The following is a 26,720-nucleotide window of genomic DNA, read 5'->3' as shown; positions in this document are numbered from 1 at the left end:
CATGACGACGGGGGTCGCGTCGCGATCTCTGCTCGCCGCCTCCTTCGATTGCTTCCAAGGTTTTTCTGATCACTTGCAGTGGAAAGTGGCTGTTATATACTTTAAGGGTTGTCACGGCGGAAAGTTATAGCTCCGTAGGAGATAAATGTGTGTTTGACTTCCACACCCTATGTGTTCGACTTCAAGTTACAACGTACCGCTATTGTTAAAATAACATTCATTTAACTGGCACATATTAAACAGTAGATATTTAAAGAATCGTATAAACTATTACTGATATCAATACCCATTTACTGATCATTATAAAATATACTTTCGAAAACTACTTGTTTTCTAAAATTACTACTTATATACTAAAGACAAATGGAAATGAAATATTTGTAGGTAACCAAAATTTATTTTATTAATTATCTTTAGCTCTGACAATATATACTATGTGAAGCTGCATTCATCTTCTCACAGTAATATGTATATATAACCAAAACAATAATAACACTTTATATAAACATTACAATGTTTAAAATAAACAAACGTCGTCCACGCCAGCCCTTCACGAAGAAGAACTTGTCGGAAAATATAAAAGTACTGTTTGAAACGCTGTCCCGACACATACACACGGACCGACAGTCTGTGTGTTATCATTGTATATATATGTAAAGTGAACTTTACCGATACTTATGATACGAATTGTTTTATCTTCTTCCTGTGATATTTATTAAAATGACTTATAAAATCTGGTGAAAAAGATAAAATCTCTATTATAAATAAAATGACGTGAATGCAATCTCGGAACTCGATAGATGACATCAATTTCTTTATTGGATTTATATCCAAGTCTATTTGATTTCTTGTTCCAGGTCATCACCAGGCTTTAAAGGAGTTCGGTGACGACCGGAGCTACCATCATCAAAATAAATACAGTTCCTAGTGTCTCATGTTTGAGATGATGGACGAACGCGATGGATGAACATGTAGAAACCGCTTTCGACTTTTAGTTATTACCGATAGCATCAACTGCTTTTATAAATTATAATCTTTGCCATTATAATAATTGCGGGTAAATAAAAACCTTGTTTGTTTTACTAATAGTTTATTTCAAACAGATGACGCTTGACCTCCACGAGCAAGTTCATATTGAAACATGTGAAGCAGAGCAGCTTCACTCACCATAATATGAAGTTTGAGATAAAGGAATCAACTTCAAGAATGATCCTCTCAACAAACACTGCAAAAACAACGGACCTGGGCACGAACATTAACTAATGGAAATAATAAGACTTTTATCGTGTACGTGGTTAAACTTTTGATCAACATATAAATATATTTTTGTTATTTTGTATGCAAAAATAAAACAATTATGCTTCATATTTACTAAGTAGCTCCATAATAGAAATCTTAGAAAGTATATTGAAAACAAAAGTTTATTTTAATTATCCTCACACGACTGCAGCTCCAGTGCGGGCACACACAAAATTAGGTTTTAGGTGTGGTTATTTTAATAGAATAGTGTTAGCGTTATCTACAGCTTATCAGATAAATTTCGCAAAACAAATGTTTTTTTTAACAAAAACCCATCAATGTTTTAATGAACACTACGTCGCTGCTTACTTTACTCAGTAGTGACTTGTTGCGTGATCGCTACAGTTACATTACAATAAATTCGTTTAAATGTCTATTTACAATATAATATTATTCTATACAATATACAATACATATTGCAAAAAGACGCTTCCAAATATATTTACAAAGAACGGAACGAGACGTCACCGCCTCGTGTCTCTCATAAGCATAATTTCATGAAAGCAAAAGATATCAATGAATAAGCTTACATATAATAGTCATTATTGCATCGATACTTTAGGACTTCAATTTACAATATTCAATTAACGAGTTATATAACTTTACATTATAATATATATATGTCAGTATGAAACGTCCTCACACCGGACGTCTCAGACATCCTTAGACAATTGGCACCGACAATCTTAACATCGAAATGTACATAAATTAATCTCTACAGCATCAGAATGTAAAAACTATTAGAAATAAATAGTCTGACATCACATCACATATGTCTAAGTAATATTTACAAGTGTGTCGCTCGGATCGATCGCGTATATATAAACTATGAAACTCTCGTGACCCGCCCCGCTAGAAGTGATAATATGCAAAGTTAATGGGCTGGTCGTCACCGTCATCATGAACGTTCAACTCACTGTCCGCGACCCTGTTACGATGCTCGTCCGCGTGTCGTCTCTGCCAGGGGGAGAGGTCGAAGGGAGCGTCCTCTCTATAATTATAATAGTTCTGATAGGAGTCACTCGCGGAACTTGGGACTCGGAACGGGTCGGAGTCGCGGGGCTCAGCGGCGTCCGCCAGCAGCAGGTCCGTGGCTCGCTCGCCACGGGTCTGGTGGGATCACTGGCGGTAGGGGTCCAGCCGCGGTCGCTTGGCATCGTCGTCGTCGCTGCAGGGCTCGGGCTCGTGTTCGGGCTCGTCACACTCCTCGCCCATTTCTTCCTGTTTGCGTTTCGCGGTCGCCATCTCGGCCGCGTGCTTTTTCCTCCATTTGGTTCTTCTGTTCTGGAACCACACCTGGAACAAGTACTTCCATAATTAAAACATACAGTCCCTTTTCAGACAGTTATTTAGATTCGACAATTTTGAAATAAAACGTTTGCATCATAGACGTCAACGTAAAACATTAATTATAAGTTCAACACAAAAGGGTTCACTGTGTTAATTCCGCGTGTAAGTTCTAGTTTATTAGGTCGTTCTAAGTGGGAATTAGCTTTCCGGCAAAATTTTAGAATCATCTAGTCGTAATTTGGCCGAAAGTCAAACAGAGTGCGCTCAGCTGGGCCGCAGCGCGCGGCTCTACACTTGGAAACGAGCCACTAAACCCCGTGTTTGCCTCCTGAAAGCCAAATATAAAGAGCGGGTCAACAACGCCGACGCCATGTGAACCTAATCTGTACGGGCGACATCATAATGCCTCATTAAATACCGCCTTCCGGACGGGGGCTGCGGTGTCTCGTTCTTTCCCGTGCGATCTCGTTGCGGTCGATAGAGACGGCTGTAGAAGCCATGTTCTACGGTAATTAAGGGTCGTTTTGCAAATTACATGGTACTTAAGCAGCCATATAACAGTCATTAATCACCGCGGCGGGGTGCGGCCGTCTCGTTTCCTCACAGGCAGCTCGCTGACTGCCGTCCCTGTCGCACAGTCCCGCTAGCAGACAGGAGTTTAATTAGGTCATAAATACATTTTCATGATTAGTTAGTCGATCCCGACTCCAGCCTGAAACAGCTCGGCCCAGTCTGGCCGAAAACCTGACCCAGCCTGGCTCAACTTCCATTGAACTCGTTATAATAAGCCGTCCCATAGTCGATGATCGTTAAACATTTACGTTCTTTGCCATCTCGCACATTATTTTTAAAGCAATTTCGAGAACTAAATGAAGATTCGATATTTAAGGGTATTATATAATTTGAATGAGTTGTTTTCTCAGTGAACACTATAATATATATAGTATCCCCAACATGACGTAACATCGATACTGGAGCGATCATATCGGATATAATAACAGTATGGCATGAATGTATAATGCTCCCGACTACCGGCAGACGACGTTATTTGTATCAGAAGACGTTAACATCTCAGTTACAAGACCGAAACGTGTTAACGACGTCTCCGCCGAGGGTTAACGAGACGTGGAAACAATCAGACTGAACACTTTAATGGGTAAACGTTTATATGGTTACATTACTCTATGAGAGACGTCGGAGGCTGTACTGAAAAATCTAATTCTTATTATCTAATTCTTCGTCTTTCAATATGTTATTTAATATTACGATAAGGTTTTTTCTTGTTACTCTGTAGCCAGTAGTACGCTCGAGGAAACACACTCAGATTTTGACTGGAGCAATAAAACAGAAACTATATTGAGAACATAAAAAGGCGCGGAAACAACAAACATTTTAACTTCCGAGTGGTTTATGTGAGCGTGCGACGGAATATAATTCTAATAAGTACAATACCTTAGTATTCTATATCATATTATTAATTTCAATATAATTTGAAGCATTTCGAATGTATATTTTGAAAGCATATAGTATATTAAATCGTATCGCGCCTCTCGTCGGGCGGACACGGACTCCGACGTGTTAAACCTCGCTCCATTTGTTGTGATGGCGGTGTCCGCGGTGGCCGACATTATAGTGCGTCGTTTCATTCTCAAACAGGGATCATATTCGTCCTTACTTTTATTATATAGCTCCCGGTGACTATTCTTATAGTCAAGCTATTATTTATAAGCCGTTAGTGTTGTAAGGACGTTCTTCATTCACTCTGAATATTTTTATCAACTTCATATTTTTGCCATCAATGTTCATTTAATGAATACAATTTCCTCACACACGAGTGTTTTACGACCAATTTAAATACAAGTAGCTAAAGTGGCTAACGTCTTAATTGGCTATAAACCTGATAACTCAACACACTTTATTTTTACAGCATTCTTTGACATTATATTGTGTATACATATATGTATATATATATTACTCTCAAAAAAAAAAACTGAGACTAGTTTAAGGTAGTTTTTTTCTTTTAAATGACTTTCAATTTGAAGGAACTAATTCGGTTATGACATCTTGTTTAAAGATATAAACAGTTCTGTAGTTCGGTGTAAGTATCTCACAGTACATGTTTTATTGATAGTAATACTTCCTCCAATAATAATAACGGCGTATAAGTCAGCAAGTTCCAAGGTCTCCCCGTGTCATCAAACATCCTGCCGTCCGCCATTATATTTACGATCAGACCAAACAAGCAACATATTATTTTTATTATTCTTGCCGTTCTTCTACTCTCAGTCCTATTTCCGGTCCCAGGCCCAGTGTTCCCGGACCCCTGTATTCAATTACTTAAGTGCTAAAAGACAGACCGCGCCACGTACACCCGTCTCCGTCTGTTTCTTCTTGTCTTCTCCGTGGACCGCGGACCCTGACTGTTCCCTGTCTCTGTCTCACCGCCAGGCTCCGGATAATTATGTGAATATCTATTATTTTTCAGTGTAATAACTCGACGGAGGTAAAGCTTCTAATAAAGACGTCTTAGCGGCCATTTTGTTTTCATATTCATTATTTTGGATGACGCGTTTTTTTTTGGCTAACGGCTTTATGGTTATATTACTTTATAATGCCTTTGAGTTTTAATGAATATTATTATAAATTGATAGTTCCCGGGATTATGATAATATATCGTTTATTGTGTTCCTTGGATTTTATTACTTACTTTATGACTTTTTTATTGGAAACCAATAAAATGGGATTTCTTTATTTGTAAACATAAATATGACTGACGACAGTCGTCAGTGGTGAGTCGTCAGTTGTAAGTCGGGAGTCGTTCGTGTGATCATTAGCACATATAATTTGTCACAGCTATCGCGACAGTGGCTCGATCCGACCTAATGCCGTTCTTTGTGATCTGAGCCGAGTCTTTAGATACACGAGATATATCACATCGCCGTGGTTCAGCTTCATTTTAATAAAACTCGGTTACTTGTCTATGATAATAAATACAGACCAAAAATATAAATCATAAAGTTCATGACTTACAGCCAGTAAATAATACAGATTGAACAGTCGGAACGAAAACAAAAAAAAATAACGTGAATTTGTTTTGTATCTGTATTGGTATTTTTTAACTGTATCAGTCGTTTTGAAGAATTTGTGGGCGATAGGTAAATTGGAATGGTGTCCGTGATGGATGGCTCGCGCTAATGGATACCAAATAAAAAAACACATTTTATTCGATAGCGACATTGCTGGCTGGCTGTACGGTTCCAGGGCCGACTGTTGATCGATGGCTGCATCTATTGTTTGGACGTACTCTATGATGGACGCCGCTTTACTACGGCCGTTTTCATTGTGAATCATATTAATTTTTATATAAGTGTTCTTTAATTGAGAATAATCGCTTATCAATTGAAGCAAAAAATGCAGAGGGTCCTCCTAAATGAATTTTTGATAGCCGAAAGTCTACTCTATTTTTAATGGAACATATTTTATATATAGAAGATTATTTTTTCAGTTGACGGTTAAATTAAAACGTAGAAGGTTCTTATCTCCCATAAATCATAAAAGGATTAGAGCGGCTACAAATTTGGCGTTATTAAAAAAACTCATTTGCAAAAATTTCTAAAGACAAGAAGATATTAAAGCGATAAACTTAATTATCTCAAACTTGCCCCTCCGACGTTCTTATAAAAATGCACCCTTTCGATGTTACTTTATAACAGTATAAAATGTTAACCGGCTACATTGAATGTTACGATGATTATGACTTGTACTAAAAAAACGCCTTATTACATTTAAAACTTCTTATTACAATAACGTTGACTTCATTTAAATTCTCTCATGCTACATATTTAGTTTAACTAAATAGTGATGTAAATATACTTAGATTCAATATTTAATGATAATATTAAGGGAACGACTCTTCAAAAGTATATAACAATAATATTGAGTGCAAACAAATCAATTTCCGTTACTCCGATCCCCGATGAGAACAATCCACAAACAAGCATTAAGATTTGAATTTGAAGAAACAACAAGACTGTGTACAAATCACGAGGGCCACGTAGCGGCCGGACACGGGAAACAGAGAAACTTTGCAAATTAAGAAAATGTAATTAGTACACCCGGCTTTCCTCCTCTCCCGCTGCCCCTCTCACAACCCGGCACCCCCCACAGCACCCCCGACGGACATAATTAAGGCGAATCTTGTTGTAATTTTGACATTTCATTTTTTCTTGCCGTCACCTCCCTTATTAATTAATTTAGAAAAAGTGCCTCTAAAATTTAATCTGTGCTCTTCCTTTTTCTGTTGACATTTCTTTTTTTTTAACTTAATGAAACGGCAAAGATCTTGATAGGCGTGCTGCAGGATTTTTTTAATTTAGACTTTCTAAAGTTTTAATTAATATGCTGGCTCGTTTATTCCTTCGCGGATATCATTTTCAATTATACATCCAAAGTTATCTTTATACATTTAAATTATGTAAATCGACCATAAAATTCACAATAATCTCGATTAAATCTCTGACTATCATAAATGGTCAAAAATTAGAATGACAAAGGCTGAGACGAATCCGATAACAATTTAAATGAGTACGGCGATATCGGTAATCTCACTTATTAGATATGTTATTTTAAAGTGGAGGGTGAGTGTAATCCCTCCCTTATCATGTGAGCTCGCGACACCAACACTTCCCGACTTACAGCATGTGAAGAGATTTTATAATGAGATGTGAGGACGGCGCTGCTGACAGGCGATCAGCTGGTAAGTATGTATATATATATGTATATATATATATATATATTAAAATTGATATGCATTTGATAGTAAAAAAAATTAAGAATCTTTAAAATAATAAAACATAACACATAATTTAACCCGTCGATTTTTTATCTCAAATTGAAATGTTTTGCTTGTTTGTAAAGTTTTCAAGTCTTTAATGAGAGATTTGTAAGTAATTATATTCGTAGTTACTTCTCTATAAAATCCCTTTTTAAAATAAACTAAGTCGTTTTAAAGCAGTGATATTTAGCACAACAATGAATGGCATGTCGCGGCCGCGGGTCGGCTTTACTGTCATTTAAATTTAAATGAAGGTATTACGTTGTTTTGAGTCCCACTAGCGACTCCACCGAGGGTGACTGATATCTGCTGATGCATTGCGCGAGGAGGCGGAGTCGGAGTCGGGGGGTGACCTATGTACGTGAGACTATACATCGGGAGATACATTTAAAGAAACCTCTACATTCACTACGGCCGACCTGTTCGATTGGTGATGTATGTGTTTTCCGTTCTCCGTACGTCCGTCCTGTGGAGCCCCGCCGTAAAACGAGCACGGTTCACAAATTGAAAATACCCCATAAACCGCACACACCGTGACTGTTTTATTATTTATCAAGCTCTTAATCCTCACCATAAATCTGCGCGGACAGCCAACATGGCGGCAGTTTTTTGGCGCGAAAAAGAAGCGCGGAAAGCGGGAATGAACGCAGATTAGGCGTAAGTCCGGGTTATTAATGGAGCTGAGATACACACGCGTTACAAATGGACGGATATTTTAAGATTTTGTTTATGTTCGCGGTTCAGCGGATTGATCGCTTTATATTTATGGCAGATTTATTTTAAATGTCAATGCAATTTATCAGTCGGCGGAAAAATATAACATGCGGTGCGTTTGAAACGTTCGAAAATATTATAATGATTGTGGAGTTATTATAATTACAGACTGATCCACAAGATTAATTACTTGGAAGATGTCTTAACGTACGAAATAAAGAAATAATATAAATGTATAGTTATATACGAAGATAATAAAAGTAGTGTCTTCAAAGTAATACATCGGACTCAGGACATCGACGTAAGCAAGTGCTGATCGTAAGAGATCCTTCACGTACGGTTCGTGTGTCGTAAAACACAAACGTTTCATTCAGAACATAAGAAATGATGTTACGATTTTATTGAACGGTTTTTATTCAAGCGCTCGCTAAAGGCATTCTATTGAAACAGATAAATTCTTTAACAAAAGAAGGTTTTATGTACTGCAACGTTATCAAGTTAGGTTGTATCTGTTGCAGAAACTACGATAAGGTTCGTGACGTAAGAGTTGCTAAGTATTTAACTTCAAATTAATGAATTTAGTATTAAATGGTATAGTCGATGTAACGCAATATTCATTAAGACTCGCAGTTTGGAACATTAATTGAACAAAGTCACTTAGCTTATTAGAAACTACTTCGTTAGTAGAACAGCGTGTTGTTTATGCAAAGAAAGTTCTTAAGTTATCATTGTAATACTTGTAACACTTGCAATTTGCAATTTGCAATTTTAGATCACGAAATAAAACCTTAATGACAACGTAATGTGACGAACCGACGACGAACTCAACAGTTGGTGATTTTAAATAAATATATAATAAGAAGACAAAAACAATAAGTCAAAACTACACAAACAAATAAAGATTTTGATAGCATATATTATTATTATTGTCTTAAATCGTTTTATAATAGAAAAGAAGATAAAAAAAAATAGAGAAAATGTTTGTAACAAGTACGGGAGAATGATTAAAATATAAGGAACACTTTTGGAGTAACTCTCTCAGAGACACGCCGCCTACATTACACTTGGACTGTTTAGTCATACATCAAGGATAGAGACAATATTTATTCTTGGTTTTGTCAAAAGTCGGTGAAATTACCAAATAGATTATTTCTTTCACAAGTCACAGGAAGCAGCGGTGTGATTGTTTTCGTAAACAATCATTTTATTACATGTGAGTGTGTTAAATGATAACCAAACTGTGATATAAGAACTGCTCACAGCCTTCAAAGTTTTCAAATCATTACGTGTATGTTCTCGCTCGTGTTTGTCGTTACAGACCGGCTCCTACCACTACCACTAGTCACCGGGCACCTTCCTCTTCATACAAATATACTTTATATGGTAACCTTACTACCACCATATCCATATAAATATTGTATTAATACGTAATATAAATTAAAACAGATTCATCAGTGTAGAAGTATGTGTGAGAATAATCTATTGGTGTGCGTTGAACTCTTTTGTTAGATTTAGTTTTTATTAATGAGTGACTTGACGATGTCAGAGCATTTTCCATATATTGGTCTATCGCTGTTGTAAGTACAACTTATAGCAAACAGTAACACAGATCGTTATTATTATGACGTAATCTCCTGCTCCGAGCGGTACTATCATAATATTCGAGGTAACGGCCGCCATCAAAGCCTTATGAATTTCTATAACATACATTGAGCACCTTTCTCCTCGCTGTTTCTGGATGTGTTCGTCGTTTCTATCATTTGGAATATTTAATTGTTTCTCGTCCTACTTTCGATCCTGTTCAGATCTTGAGGCTATAATCGAATTGCCATCTCGTCCTCTCTCCGTGATGCTCGTTTGTTATGATCTATTTGCATATAAATATACATATATAATATATATTATATGAACCAGTACTCTGTATATGTACCTCGTGTTTGCGGGTCTCCTTCCCCTGTAACAGTTTATCCCTCCAGCACTACAACATATAAATCCGTTCTAAGTGAGTAATAACCATCCAACCATCCGCATTCTGTCCATCCATTCATCCATCCATCCAGCGTCTCGTATGCATGCATGTAATGTCGATAATACAACGATAATGCCGACATACGTATGCGGTACGCGCCTGCCTTTATTATTATTTCCACATATTGACTTTGCGTTGTCTATAGTGGGGGGCGGTGGTGGTGTTGGGGGTGAGCCGGTCTGGAGTGGGGCCGAGGGGGGAGGAGGTCGCCCGGCCGGGGGGTGAAGATGTAGTCTCAGTAGTAGACACATGTAGCGGTCGAAATCGATAGGATAATGCGTTTAGGATTGGCTCGCCGTTAGCGAGTCCGTGTAGGATGTTACTGAATGTATGCTACGTTGTTAACATGTCTTTGATTTTATTGCGGATCTTTTGTGAGACGTTTTGTTTAGGATTGTTATTATTATTATTATTATTTGAGGGTGGTCCGTTTACGGTGTTATCTATATGGTTCATGAGATTACGCTGGGATTATTGCATGTCGGGGTCTGGTAGGTGATGGAAAGCTCTTTAAGGAGATCTGAACATCTTTAGGGAAAATCTAAGATTTGTAACCCATCGATCTACATTCACATATTTTTATCGATTGAAATACAAATTTAATTCCTCGGAATGGGGATCCCGGCTTATTCATTGATTGTGAATATTCAAAAGTATAACACGAAATTTTTAGCTTAATGCTCATTTGCATCTTTATAAACCTCACAGAACTTGAATCTTGAGTCAATATTATGACCTTCAAATATTTGGACATTAAGGGTTGTTTAAATTTAGAATAAAGTGGAAACTACAAGAAAGTTCAACCTGGAAAGGTAGAGTCTGGAGTTACTTCTTTGGTCAGTCATGGAATGAAAGGAAACTTTAATATAAATTACAAGATAGAGTTTAGTACGAGTGATACTAACACGAACCAGGCAGGCTTAACGGCAGTGTTTGCATGAGTGACTCTATTAACGCCCAATTCGGTGTCTACATTAAATAAATTCCTGCGACCGGTTTGTGTCACAGCACAGAAGTGACAATAATTATTAATTGAATATCGTAATAGCTTCGTTCTCTGGAATCGAATTCCATCGAGTCACACGGACATGACTGTGTCCGCGTCGCATCGCTGATAGCATCAGGAGTCAATCAGGCGTCCATCAAAACCGAAAAATCAATTAGGACATCTCTCGCCCGACTCTCGACTAAATTAACCACAAGCGGCGCTTATCTTAATATCATCTAGTAATATATCACTACATCGTCGGCATAACATCGGTAATCCGTCCGTCCGTCCGTCCGTCCGTCCAGCTGACAAATGAAAGCGGAGAAATTAAACAGAGCCAAAGATCAATTGGACAAAAACCGCCGCCTTGCGATTCAAATTAATATCTAACGCCTCCACCGAGAGATTTAATCCGCGGAACATTTATTAAGACACTTACAACTCTTTAAAGTAAAGTGTTTGATAACACCGTCAGATCACTTTACACATTGAGATCGGTAATGTGACAACCGCCGCGACACCAGCGGTGTATATTGTACTCTATTATATCGGGCTAAAAGTATGTTATCGAGTGTGTCTCGGGATGTGTTTAATTATGATGAGAACAGGTCGTCGATGGCTGTCATTAAAGCCTGCGGTGCAGGAGCTGAAGACATCATTACACTCATTAGGAATGGACAACTGCTCACTGCAGCGTGACGGAACAACTGACTTAACTGACTGGAGGATGAGGAAAGGAGGAGAAAGTGGGGCGTGCGGGAGAAGACAGGCAGGGCGACGAGTCCAGGCACAGAGTGACAAATACAAATGATTCGATCACAGTAATAATAATACTGAGGGAGCTCATCCTGAGGCGAGAAACAAAAGGCGAGATTGATGGCGGGTTAAGTTATTATAAAATTATTAGTAATATTAATTATTAGCTGTCTGGAGCGCCCCGAGGGAACGAGCCTAGCGGGACGGTACTGGCAACAACGATTATGTACGACATGCAATTATTGTAATTAAAATTATGTTATAGTTATTGAGGACCTCAACACTAATATTACAAAATTATTTTATTTTCCGTCCAGAGTGAGAGTCTTTTATTTCATCAACAGATTGTTTTCCATGTCAGTAAATCGGCTTTAAAAAAGAGTCTAAATTACCGTTGCTAAATATACAAATCGGATATGTCCGAGGAAGGAATGTTCCCGGTGAAGTACACCGCAGCCTCCGCTCCACATTCATAACTCAATTCATATTGAAAAATGTTATTTGAAATAAAATCCCATTTTCAATTTATTCCTGTAACATCTCAAATAATCTCATCGATCAACGGTAATTGCTTTGCGGACGGTACTTTAAAGTCTCACATAAGCTCAAAGACGCGAACGACATCTGTCGACGTAATTGAGGGATTAGGCAGATAATTGAAACTGTGCCAGAGAGAGATGAAGATACGGGTGGAGGGCGCGAGACGGAGCGGGACGGAGAGCCGGCTCAGCGCCGACGTCAAACGAGACGGTTAACAACGTGTCTTCTTGTATATTGTATTATCTTACGTTTTATGCCCTATTAATCTTGCTCGGGTAACATTTTCGCGACTTTGCGAAATTCGACTCTAAGCAGATGGTGTAGAGCTGAGATTCGCTTGTCACCATATTATATATAGGGTGTTCGGTTGTTTTCGGTGTAATAAATAATTGTTTGCGAACGTAAAACTCGAGTGACGTCGTTTAGTGGATCCGTCAGTCGGATTGTTTCGGAGAGTACTTTGAAATACATACATACATACATACATGACTATTACACTCTAAGAGGAGTTTACATATAAGAGATCTGTTTCCGCCACCGTCTGTAAAAAAAATAACAAGACTTTAATTCTGTTATTAAACTATTTAATTTAATGTCAGCGACAGTCTACTGGCGGCAGATCATATTAATGAACATGAATAACTAAATAATGTTTGCCCCGCGGAGGAGAGAAGGAATCGACCAAAAAACTATTTAACGGTAGATTTAATAATGTCGATCCCTGCATATGTAATGAGTCGATTAAAAATACATTCAATACACCGAAGTAGGACGTGTCACTCGCCGACTGACAGAGTTCATTAAAAATTATGTCTCCCGTCCATGTTGAGCCGTGTAGAGATGTATAGAGTCGTTCGATATTCACATATTATAATGAGCCGCTTAAATGTCCACTCTACGGTCATTTATAGCATTATAATTATAATCGGAGTTCTTGATCTTCTTCACTCACATTTTAATGTAAGTAAAGTCAGAGCCAGCGGTTCAAGTGAGTTTCTATCAGAGCGGTTTATAATAAATGTCGATTGTTTAGGCGCAGGTTTCATTCACTTCATAAAAGTAATCAATCGATAAATATAAATATATGTTCAATAGCTTCAGCACATAATAATAATTGAATGTATTCATGTAAATGTATCCAATATGTATTCGTATCGGAGGTGTATTCCATTTGTATCCTTGTAGTATCCGTGTTGTATCCGTGTCTGGAGGGCGGGAAGATGGCGTCATAAAAATGCAAATGTTCGCGTCGACGAGGGATTCGTCGTCGTATCAATCACACTCCTCTGTTCCTTATTATCGTCGGATTTGTTCCCGGATTCTGCGTTTATTGTTGCCGACTGGGATTCCTTGGACTTATGGGATGTCTCGGAGAATCTTATTTGACTGACGGATTTTAATTGTTTGTAAATATTGTTTTATTAAATATTTTGAAATGTTTACTTTTGTGATTTAAGGTAGAAGTCAACTTGCTGTTAATGTTAGACTATTAGTAGAAAACCGAGCTTATTGTTACAGCACTGCCAGCAGTAAGGCTCTATAACACGTACCTGGGGTAAGCGTTTTTTTATTCTCTGCATATAAACAAGCTAAAAAGAAAATTGTATTAGATATATAATTTATAAATAAATAAGTTTTGTGATTTCACACAAGCTGAATTTTGTTCATCAAATCATTATGTCTCTTATCATGCACACTAATCCTCTTGTAATGTGACATGCGATAGATGGAAAAACAATTTAAGGAAACATTATCGAAGTTTCAACTTAAAAACTTTATCCTAAATATCTCACAAATATATTTTCTCCCTAGACCTAAATTGTTTTAACTAAAATAATAATGACTTTATTTTCATAACGTGTAACACATCAAGCTAACATTTTAAGTTGAACGTTCGTCTTGGGTTGTCAACCAAGGAAACGTGCCGGTTTCATCATTTTATTAACAAACCACTATTTATGTATATTTGTAAAATAATTTTCTTATATATACTTGATTAGATATATTAACTAAGCCATGACTTCATGACATAGTCTAATAATTCAATCGTGGGCATGTACTATTAGTATTTATTGCCAGGGCCACTGAAGTGTGTCACTTCGTTATTTCTCAGAAGTGTTATTTCCCTTAAACAAACAGTAATTACTCATAGCCTCTCGACCCCTCGGTGGTTTATAAAGAGGACAAATGACGTCATAAAGCGTTGTTAAATATTGTATAATGTGAATCGATCCTCAATCAAATGGTGATTAGTGAACATATTCTCTGATCACCGATGGCCAACCTCCGTCCATCTGTCACAATCTCCCACAACTGCGTCCTCCTTTGTGATGGTAATGCACCGCAGTTGTTCATAAAACCGCATCCGACACGCCTACACACATGCGGACACTCCATGTATATATATAATTGCGAATCATTCCATATTTACGACTATTTGATAGCGGTTGCTAATAATATTTTAAAATATATTGATAGCACTGAAGTATAAATGTTTACGACACCTTCGCTCGGATCATCTAATGCTCTGGTTAAATCTATCAAAAACAATAAGACTATCGATCAGTTTGTCAGTTGTTATGTAAATTCAATGACTGTTAGGTGCAATAAAATATTTTTTGATGGTTTCTCATTCTCACGTCGCTTGTTAGTTGTTCGTATATTCAAAGTATATTATAATTAATGGTTTAAGTGTGTGTGTATGGAAAGTTCTCAACAAACGTGAATGTGTGAGTGTTAGAGCCGTTGTCATTAACTGTAAGAACAGATGTTGATGGATGTCAGTAATTGCCTAAACTTTAATCACGCCGCACAGATCTCGGAGGCGTCAATTAATACCGCGTTACTGGGTCTTAAGACGCAGCCACGTTTAATTCCCTTCGCCCGTCCACAGATCTAATAGTCATCGTGAAAAATACATTCGCGACCGAAACATTCAGTCATACATTCGATTGATGACCGGCTATTAACGTTCGCTCGCCCGTCATCGCGCGATCGATTGATTACTGTACAGCCGACAAGCCACTGTGGACCCTACACGCTGGACACAAAGTCTATAGTCATACGACACGTCACCGACACGGGGTGCATGAATCTGTGGAATAGATTTAGGCGTGAATTAGTAACGTCAGGCTGTATTATGTGGATGACGACGTATTGGCTTGATGATGGAGACGGGAGCTGTGAGGGAACATGACGGCGGACTGAACAAACATACACACATACAGATATGACACTCGTAACATAATACAACGTGGCAGGAGCGCGTTTATACTTAACGGACATCTAGAGAAGTTACTAAGATCATATCAAAATGCTAAAAATGGTTAGAGAGCGACATCTCTACGAGACGTATTTAGAGTCGTACGAGAAGACGCGAAGAAAAGTTTATTCAGTTATAGGAGTCATAATAATATAAGGATTGGTTGGATATAATGTATGATACAAAATAACCGGATAAATAATTCAATATATTATGATCATTGTCAAACGTCATTAAAACAATAACCCTCACTAGTGCAACGGATCTCTATATTCTCTACAGTATCCGAGGCTCCCTCGTTACGCATATTATTAATAGATATCACCCTAATACAATAACAGAGTCGCTTCATACATTAAAGAGATGACTCCGAACCAGTTCCATCGATCAAAGCTCGTCAGAGAGCTCGATGCAAATTGTATGCCGATTAAGATAAATTAAAAGGCGTCACGCTAGCACGGAGTGCTGTTGTGAAAACATTAAAATTGAATTATAACATCCATCAGATAACATAATATATCCCGGACCCCCTCCGACCCCCGCCGACCCCCGCGGACCCCCGGACCCTCCATCCCAACCCCCGTGTCCCGCGACAGTCGTCCGTCTTGTAGGGTGCGATATCTAATTTAATTGTATGACTTATGAGATTTTTTGTCACTTAAAGTGTTATGCAACATTATTGAATTATATTTCCATTTGAGGATATTGTTTATCTTAATATTATATTAATGAGATCATTTTATAATCAACTCACTGTCACTGACGAATAATAAATTTACTAAATTTAATATTATTAACAATATTTTAATATAATTTAAAATATTTAACACTTTGATGAATCATACCTTAATGTACAGCTAGTACATGTGTTGAGTCATATTGTTCTAGTGTTGTACCTATGTGAATGGGAGTGAGCCTCGTATAAAATGTTAATACTGTATACTTATGGTGTCGCAGTAACCGTCGTCCGCACTGATAGTAATTAGCATAAACACATCACACGAAACACTAACACGCTGCCTCTGTACATAAGTCTGTCACGACATAACCCAACACTCCTAGTCCACCGTTTTTATTAAAGTTTAAACGTTCACTTGATATCGCTCGGTTTACACAATTATGCAATAAATTAAATTCAATATGAAGTTTACCAAAATGTCTATGAAATAGAAAGAAAATATACGCTGTAAATAGGATGTTATATGAGTTATAATACAAGCCGGCCCGGACGACGCCGAACACCCCTAATATAACAATGACATTAGAGAATAAACAATGTATCGAAACAATTAATTGTACAAGTCGAGCGCCGCGAGTACCGCGAGCCACGCCGGGGCACGACACATGTGTAAACATTCGCCCTACGATCCTACCCTCGGATTAATTCAATCGAATGCCAAATGAGCTATGACACCGGGGGACTCATAGAGCCGCTCACACCGCACTTGGACTTTATTGCCTAGGCACAGAGTTCAATATCGAGTGCACGACGGTTTGTTTGTCTGCTCGGTGAATGCACCTATTGGCGGATAGCCTTTTGAGCTCAATTTGCAACTAAGAGTCGTAGTGAGCGTATTTGGCGCTAGATTATGGGTCGTTCACGTTAAACTGAATGTATGTCTGCTGGTAATTGAACATTTGTTTAATTTTGTATTGAATATATTAATAGAGCTTTCTCGTGCAAAGCACGGCGCGTCAAATAAGAAATAATTTGTTTATTTATTTGATACGCACCGAGTGTAGTGTAGATTTTGATATTATAAATGAGTAATGTGAGCTCAACCGAACGTGTCATAACTCACGATACATTGATCGTATTATTGTCAGTTCATTTGCCGGCTCACCATCGCTTAACATTCGCTAAAATTACATTAAACTTCATACTTTTGATAAATTGCAAATGTTCCGATATTTCATTCGCGATTTTATTTTTGGACAACATTTGTATTCTCACTTCTATGAACGATTCTGCTGTGGAGTAGTCCTCTTTATAAAATTATCAGAACCATAACGATCAAAATTATGTTTCATAAAAAATATTGTTATTATATATCTATATTTCTTAATTAGCCCCCGTAATGTGATTCGCGAGCTATTTAAGACCCTAGTATTATTCGCTAACTGCAAATCTTCTTCCTCGTCCGCCTGTCGCAGTGCCGCTCCGCTCGTTTCTCCTGACACCCGCTCTAATACACAAGATCATGTCACTTTGCGTCGAAGTGACACTTCATCTTTATATTTTGCTTTTAGCGGAGTGAATGGCTTCACAATCAAATTAGTTTAAATCGAATGACTCCGTCCATAAATAAGCAAATTGATTTCTATTTCATTTTAAGATCTCCTCGCAGCCGACCGCCCCTTTTGTTTATTATCAGATTTTTGTTGCATATCTCACTATGGATCTCGATATATTTAGTGTAAGCGATATTTCTATAAAAGAAAAAGTTATTATTTTATTTTTATGTCAATAAAAGCTTCTATTGGATCAGGGTTTGTGTTGCGTCTCCATATCACGGTTTATATTATGACGGGTTTGAATTCACAAAACAGAAAATTTAATAAGCATCCCTTTAACGGAGCGACCGCATCCGGACGCCGAGGACCCCACCCTACCTTCACGACCCCTACATTCATATACAACAGAGAGACCGTTCACACACATCCATTACCCTTTGGAAGTGAAATTAACTTTTCACGTTCAATACACAGCTCGCAATGTACGTTTTTAATTCGCTTGTTTACTGTTCATAATATTCCCTAATGTCTTTGACGTTTAGCGATCGTTACCCGAGGGGAGATAAGGGTAATTAGTTTAAAATCAAATGGTGCACTTTTTCGCCTCTTTTGTTCGGTTAAACGGTGATATATTTAGTACAAAGTACGTTTTAATAGGGGAATTTATATTCGATAGTTTTGAGACGGTCGTTGTAAAGAACTAATAATAATAATTTGTCTTTCAAATCAATAAAATTACGTTCTTTATTACTGTACAAAAATAGTTGGCATTTGTTAAATCTTAAAAAAGGAGAAGTGTCCTATAGGTAATATATTTCACGTGCACACATCTAATAAGTTTAGGTAACAGAACCACTGTAGAGTCGCTCGTTAATACAAGTGAAGTAATGAAGGTATGTCGCATGGAGCGTGATATTAAAAGCTGTATCGTCCCATGCTCCTATCAGAGACGGAATCCTAAACAAAGAGTGTCGCTCCACATGTCGCGCTCTTAATCCACACTAATAGAGCGAATCGTTTGATTGCGCCGCGACTAAGTGATTGACTTTTCAATCACCCTAATCCGATTACCGGACGACGCGATTCATCCTGCGGTACGAGCGACTCTGGCCCTTATATACACACATCTAGAAACATTATAGCGTCAATGGGTTTCACATATGGCATGTGAGCTATTTGGCGCAGTTTACGAGGGCCGGTGTAGGTGTAGTTACCCTCTGCCTCTAGTAGCTGTTAGTTAATGTTAAAAGTTTATTGTTGTACTCGTTTGTTCGGATGGAACGTTTGGCGATAACAAAGTTAGCTCCGGAATTTATTGTTTAAAACGTTCATAGGAGCGGGCCGGGGACCGGTGACGTCACAGTTACACGACTCAGCGGATACTTTCATATGAAGGCGCTCACTAGCAATTAAATGTATTTAATCTGAGTGAATCCCACTCGGCTGGCAGTGAGCGCTAACACACTATGATAATTTTATTATAATCTGACGTAAGTTTAATGGTTTTCCGTTAATACTAATTTATTGTAAGTGTCGTACGCAACGCGGAACATATAATTGAATGACACGTTCTCACCTACCGTCCGATAGTTATTGAATAATTCAATTTGGTAAAAGTTAAATGATAATTTCAATATTAAAAGACACAATCCGATGTGCATGAAAATACATTTATAGTAAATGTCGGAATGTCTTCGTTCCGAGACGGGAGCACACAGAAAAATATGGAATCATATAACTACATATACATATATAATGACATTTTGATTGATAAAATAAAAAACAAAGAGATTGCACTTGTGTGACACGCGTGTCTTGATTAAATCGAATAAAAGTTTTCATCAAGCATAAGCCTTTTCGTTTTTGTCGGAAGGTTCCGTCCAAGTATTAAACGAATTCTAATAGGTATATAATATAATATTAGCATGAAGTCTGTTACCTTAACCTGCGACTCGGTCATGCCCAGGGCGTACGCCAGCTTAGCCCTCTCGGGCCCCGCGAGGTATTTGGTCTGCTCGAAGGTCTTCTCCAGGGCGAAGATCTGTTGTCCGCTGAAGGTGGGCCTCGTGTGTTTCTTCTTGCCTTCCTTGTCCAGACCCTGGCCGCCGCACGCCGACAGCGCGCCGTTGCTCACTGCGACATTATAAAGCCCTGAATACTTTAGTGTCACTTCTGTTGTTCCGTTGAAAGGATTCGACAAAAACTCGCTTTGAATATCACAGAATGTTTTAAAACAATTATTACTTCACTTTATCTTCTGTTACGGTCTTTTTACTTTTCTTTATATAACAAATTCATAAATCTGATTTCTAACCTTTTCTCGGAGAATAATCTTGAGAGAGTAAAACAGTAAGTTAATATACTATCAACTAGTTGAATAAAGTTTAAGGTTTATAGTGATATATAGTTTAAGTAAACTGTGATACAAGACATATAAGGAGAGTATAGTACACCGGGCAACACTCGCTCGCGCCATACATCACTCGTTTGTTATTATCGATCCATGTAATTAGTGTCGCTAATTACAATATCTGTGTTGTCGGGTCACTCATGGACTGTTAATTATAATATTTAACACGTATTCATGTCTGTATGTAAATGAAACACAGAATTGAAGTGGAATAAACGAACAAAATGTTGTTTATGGAGCAACTTGCATATAGAATGTGTTACTTGAAGTCATTAGAATTATTAGTTATTCCTTCAGTTAAATGTCGTTAACGCATTAGACCTTGATAACCTCTCTCCTAAACATAAATTAATGGGCTAATGAGAAGTGATTACCTCTCCTTGTACACGTTTATAATAATTATATATTTTATGTTTAATATTGTAACTAGCATGTGCCATGGAATTAAAATCGTGTGCTTTCATAGCTATGTATGTATTTGTTGGAATTTGATTCGTTCAAAACTCTGTTCCCTCTGTGCCAACGTTTTTATCATTATTTTTATTTCATATCATCCTCTCCCCTCCCCCTCCCTGGACTCCCTCCTCTTCCTCCCCTCACACCAGCTCTCCCGCTCCTCCCCCGTCCCTCCCCGGGGAGCACTCCCGGTCGCTTCATCAAAACATTTATTCGCGATGAAAAATATAACAATAGAATGTCCCTCACCCCTCACCCCTCGCCCCTCGCTCCTCGCATCCCGCTACGTTTTATTGTTCTTTTATATCTGTCAATGATATCATTATTGTGACTCGGTTTAATATAATTATGTCGAGTTGACGCTTTGCTTAATAATCGTGTTTGATATTTTATATTACAGATACGGACGAACAAAAGTATCTTCAAAGCGACCGTAAAGTGACCGACTGCTGTCTTGACGGTTCCATCATTGGGCTGGATGGAGTATTACTGAGTGGGTAGACATGAAACGTGGTTATTCTGTGTAATAACAAAAAAAGTCCCGCTGCCAGCTATGCTATGTTATGTTAAACATCTCTTCATTTTCATGATACGGGTATCGTTGCATAACATTATGTTTCTTCAAACGTTCTTTATATTTTTCATATACATACATAACAAATAATATAAAACGATCCACTAACATCAGAATATATATTTTCATCAATGTCTGATATCCAAGTGAGCCTCCGTGTGTTCACGGTGCTGCCTTCAGCGTTTAAGCTATACTATCTTAAGAAGGTTTAGATTTATTAGTGATGAGTTATTGTTGTAGTTATGAATATTAGTCGTATCACAGACCACAGTTCTGACAGGGAGATGCGTTCTGACGACTGACAGCATCGTTAAGCGGACGATGATTAAGTTAAAACATTTGAAGACGGGGTTAATGTGAAGCTTCATTAATATTAATGTGGGAGGTAGTTTATTTATACAGAATTTACGGACAGACGTTCAGTATGGCCGTCTTATGATGTATGGCGCGATTTATATGCTTTATGGTACAAGAGAATTGCTTTGTGAAACTAGTTGGGTAGCTTAGTCGCGTGTGCCATACCGACGGCTGGGTTAATGTGATTACCTTGATATATTAAGATAAAACTGTGTACCTAACGAATTAAGTCACTTTTACTTAAAAAATGTTTAATAGTAAGCTTCAATTGAAATTATATTCAGTAATTTTCTTAACGGATCATCTTTATTTGTGTCCTTCGTCAATGTTTTCTTAATATAATATCATCAGGAGATCTTTGAATGCGACCTTCACATATGAAATGTCCCAAACCGAAGTCATACAAGTGCGAGCGCTATGTAAGCGGACTCGTCGATAAGCAAACCTTATTCAACTAACAACCGAACATCAACTCTGCCGCGAGAGAGTTATGGTCGCAATCAATTCACCACTTAACGACCCGCCGTCCGGACGATTTATTATCAACTCTATGTCATATATTTAAAGCTTGAATTGGCTCGCGCTCTACTGAATCTACATCGGGTTCCTCTAAATACATAGCTGTGGGGGTTGTAGGCGTTTAGCGGAGAGTGGAAAACAGTTTTCCTATTGTAACGCACGACCTGATATACTTTCCTGTTTAATCTGTTCTATCGTTGTTCATAATTCTATTTTATCTTTTTGTATTTATTATTTCTCATGAACATTGCGCTTTGATTCCATCCTAAATATTTTTAAGGTGTAATATGTCCTTATATTTTGTATATTTTTGTCACATATAGGTATGATACGTATTGACGAATACAATAATAATATGAAACAGTGCTGTAAACTGATAACTAAGTGTAACTGGTTGAACATTCTAACAATAACAGTCACACTTGATATATGACTGTGAAGTTAAGGTCAATAAAACATATATATATATGTACATTAAAATTTTTTTTATGAACGGAATTTAAAATGAAACACTGATTCAAGAATTTCAGAGATTGATCGGTGACGGCCAACAAAATAGGTAAATTCCCCTCTATCACTCAATAGCAATCTAGACAAAAAACAGATTTGTAAGGGCTTTGTTATTATAACAAGCGTTTTATTAATTATAAATGTCCCAGTTTAATCGTATCTTACATCTTAACCGCAGATAAATTTACATTTCAAAGTTGACGACCTCGCAAACGCCGAAGTAGCCAATAACAATTTTGCCGGTACAATTATACTCGGCACGATTATGCCAGGACAATTATACCCGGGACAATTATCCGGGTTAAATCTGTGTCTGTCCCGGGGGAGCGTTAACGAGGAGTCAACGGGAAGGTTTAGACGATAACGTGTGTATATAGGAGGCAAAGTATACTCATGTGTGTTTTATCGTTGTAGATGTCTATGTTTTCAAGACCGTCTCAAGTTATCATTAATATTTTTATAACCATAAATTTATAATTTCCACTTCTATATGACACAATACATAGGTATGTAATGATTTAAAATCACTTCTTGTACAACAGTAATAACTTCAATGTCATGTGGCGTCCTGTCATCTGGCGATCGCATTGTTTCAGTGTAAGTCAATGTACGCCTGGGTCCTTATCCCCGTCAGTGAGTTATCCTAATTCGTTTTCCCAAACTGCCAAACTTAATTACAGGAAGGTATAAAGTGCGACACTCGACCGCGACCACCGTTAAGACAGTCTTTAAGTTGCAACACTTTACAACCCTTTACGATTACTTCTAACTGCCGCGTGGTTCCTGAGACCGCGACCCCCTCCCATGAGATGGGGGCCGGTAGGGGGTTTGCGAGGGTTGAACGGTGGGGAGGAGGGGAATCGTAGCGCAGATTTCCTGAAACGTGTTTCGTCGGGAATCCGTAACATGTGTGTTAATATTAATTATGGTGGTGATTATTTATCACTGTGAACATCTCAGGAATATTCCCTATAATCAACTAAGGAAAATGTTTTGTTACAACAATATTTTTTGTTCATATATTTGTGAGGACTTATAAAATTTTATAGACAACATTAAGGTGGAATAAACATAGGTCGTAGTCATTGCGATTATTCATTGCGGTTATTATAGTCGAGTCAGCTTATTGAAGGCTTTCAAATTGTGAGGTGCTGTCGGAGAAGAACCACCTTCTCAATGTTATTTACGTTTTGTTGCGTTCACTCTGTATTTCACTCAATGAACGAGACTGTTGGAAGCGGAGGGGATGGACGACTTTGACCTCGACGGGAGGTCTGATACTTTACCGAGGGAAAGAAAGTATCCTAACTACTTAAGCTGGTTGAGAATTGCTGTGTTGTATTTGGCCTTTCCTAAAGTTTCGTGACAACTATTACCTCTCTTCTGCTTACTACCTTGAAAGTATTCGATTCGATGTTTAGAGGCAGCGTCATTCTCAGGCATATGTTGGAACAATGAAGAGACTTTGCAACACCTTCTACATGGAGAGATACACCTTCAACTCATCATGACAGAGGGTACGAGTAAATGATCGGCGACAAACAAAAAGAAAAATGTAAAATAAATTCAATATCTCTTTGAAAAAATTTTCCTACCCTAACAAAAAGTAATTAATTTTTTTATAACATTTAAATATATTTTTTTTGTCAGTTTAGATACTGTATTTACACCAAAGTGAGATAAATGTGTGTGTTAGTAAATTTAGTACTGACCGCCGAATAGTTTTGGTCTCACCAATTCAATGTTAGAATACCTTAATATGTACGTCCACAGCCACACAGGATTCACGAAGAAATTCCTGGGGTTGACATTGAGATAGCCGTTCTATTTTTTTAGTGTGAAGATGTTCCATAACTTGAATATTATCGCGCGTTAAACCAAGTTTAATATCTATATTATATATTACATTGTTCTTCGCTCTCTATCGATTTCGCTGAAAATATGTTTTATTATCTAAAAATTAAATATTGCATTTTAAAAATTTAATTTCACTTATATGTTATAATGAAATGATGTTTAAACTTTCTTATATTTGTCGGCGGTAATGCTGATAACACAAAAACTATACTGTTGTAGTCAACCTTAGTTCAGATAGGTTTCTAATTGAAAATCATATTTTACTGAAGTCAAGCCGTTCAGCTGAAATTGTGTCAGAAACTAAGTTTTTTTAGTTTACACCTAGAACTGCAGAATATAAAGCATGCCTCAATCGGTCACCATGCCTCTTGGAAAACTCTTGGGGTCATTCGCCAGCATCTAGCCATATAAATATATAAAAGAAAAATTACCTACACAATACGTCACACTCTGATCAAGATTCAATTAAAACATGTAATCTTCACAATAAATGTAGCAAACTTGTGTTATAATGAAAGAATTTGAGTAACGTGCTCGTTGAATATTGTCAAACATCGCATGTTTTGTTTCACTTCATTTAAGAAACGTCGCCTCTACAACAACGTATTCACCAATAAAAGTCTATATTTCGAACATTATTTATATTGTGTATTGTAAACAAGTTGTTGATGTCTATGTAATAAAGGTACTCGAGTGTCGACACGCGGCGCCGACTGACTCGACACACGACACACGACACACGACACCTAGCGTGTATCGACAGAGAGCTAATTAAAAATAGCTTTATATACCAATATGATAAAATATCACTCTTATAATACAATATATTACATTCTATATTTACCTAACTATAAACGTGTTATATTTATTATAATTATTATGTTTTCATTATAAAATCTTTTGACTCTAATCAAGCCCTCATGTACAGGAAAATTATCACTAAATACTTCAGATTTTATTCTAAGAAAAAGCTTTTAAGACTCTCGTTATGTGTACGTTTAACTAAACATATATACACTATAAAATGTTCACAATAAATGAAATTAAAACGTAATAAATATGATTTTAAAGAGCGATAAAATCAGTTGCACGACGGCCATTGTAATGTTGTTGTTCGTCCCTCGGACGGCTACAATTAAAATAATCATACCCTAAGATTTGGTTTACAATTATTTAAATCTGTCATATTATGAGAGGCACTTAAATTATATGAAGGAAACCTTTCCATTCCCTAAGGTAGCCTACTCGTATAACGTGTAACGTTAAAAGTTAGTAAGATGTCATGTTGAAGTCACAGTAGGAGCGAGGCACATCTACCTCTGAAAGCCACACGGTACTAAAGCCCTCAACCATCAGCCCTCGAGCCGGTCTCCGGGGGTCTGCGGCGAAGGCGTTTCATTAAAATATTTATCACGAACATTCCGACACCCCATGAACCCCATCGTGATTTACATTACGGCTTTAAACACCATGGCTTCGTTACACCTACTTTATACTGCTAGGGCGACTTACATGCGCCTCCCGCGCTCACTCCTGAGTTGACTGAGACAAATTAAAACCCTTTTATTATTATATTAAATTTAGACTGAAACATTGAGTACTTTAGGGTCAAAGGATTCGGAAATAAAATATAACTTTATGTCATCAACAAAAACTGTTTGAACGTTAAAACAGCATACGAATGCAGTCTGCGACTTCAATTTTAATTCCTGCCGACATATGTGGGGGCCTACGCGCCCCCCTAGAGGGGTGTGTGGGAGGACGGGGGTCCGGGGCAATTAAAAAAATGTGTCTCACTTCATAGGAGACCGCAGCGCACGCCCTCCGCTAATTAATAATACCCGGCCGATTGACCTCAGGGCGGGACACGGTCCGCTGGGGCGCCGCGACGTTGTTTGAGCGCGCTCTCTATACATGCTCTGTTTTAAATATGTTTCAATTATATTCTGATACAGTCATTTGCTTTTGAAGTTGTAGAAGAATCTAATATTGAAGAAATTATTAGTGTGAATATTTGTAGGGAAATTTACTTTTAAAATTACCTAGCTAGTTAGAAGCGACAATATACTCATAACCAAAAAGTCCGAGCT

At 37.6% G+C, this 26,720-nt stretch overlaps 1 protein-coding gene across 2 annotated transcripts in view; it reads right to left on the bottom strand.

Annotated features, from left to right (window-relative positions):
* Nucleotides 1-1,076: 1,076 nt before the first annotated feature.
* The window catches only part of LOC116774146 (homeobox protein Nkx-6.2), a 29,390-nt gene continuing 3,746 nt past the window's right edge, over nt 1,077-26,720 (bottom strand). The window contains exons 2-3 of one of the 2 annotated variants that reach the window (XM_032666804.2): nt 19,887-20,080; nt 1,077-2,595 (exon numbers count right to left, since the gene is read on the bottom strand). In XM_032666804.2, coding sequence (XP_032522695.2) covers nt 2,419-2,595; nt 19,887-20,080 — 371 coding nt within the window. In that variant the 3' untranslated portion in view covers nt 1,077-2,418. Of the gene's footprint in view, nt 2,596-4,264; nt 4,417-19,886; nt 20,081-26,720 lie in introns of those variants that run through there. The other variant, XR_004353747.2, reaches the window with a different exon arrangement.

This window comes from Danaus plexippus, chromosome 20 (assembly GCF_018135715.1).
Source record: "Danaus plexippus chromosome 20, MEX_DaPlex, whole genome shotgun sequence".
NCBI lineage: Eukaryota > Metazoa > Arthropoda > Insecta > Lepidoptera > Nymphalidae > Danaus > Danaus plexippus.
This window is presented reverse-complemented; position numbering and strand designations above follow the sequence as displayed.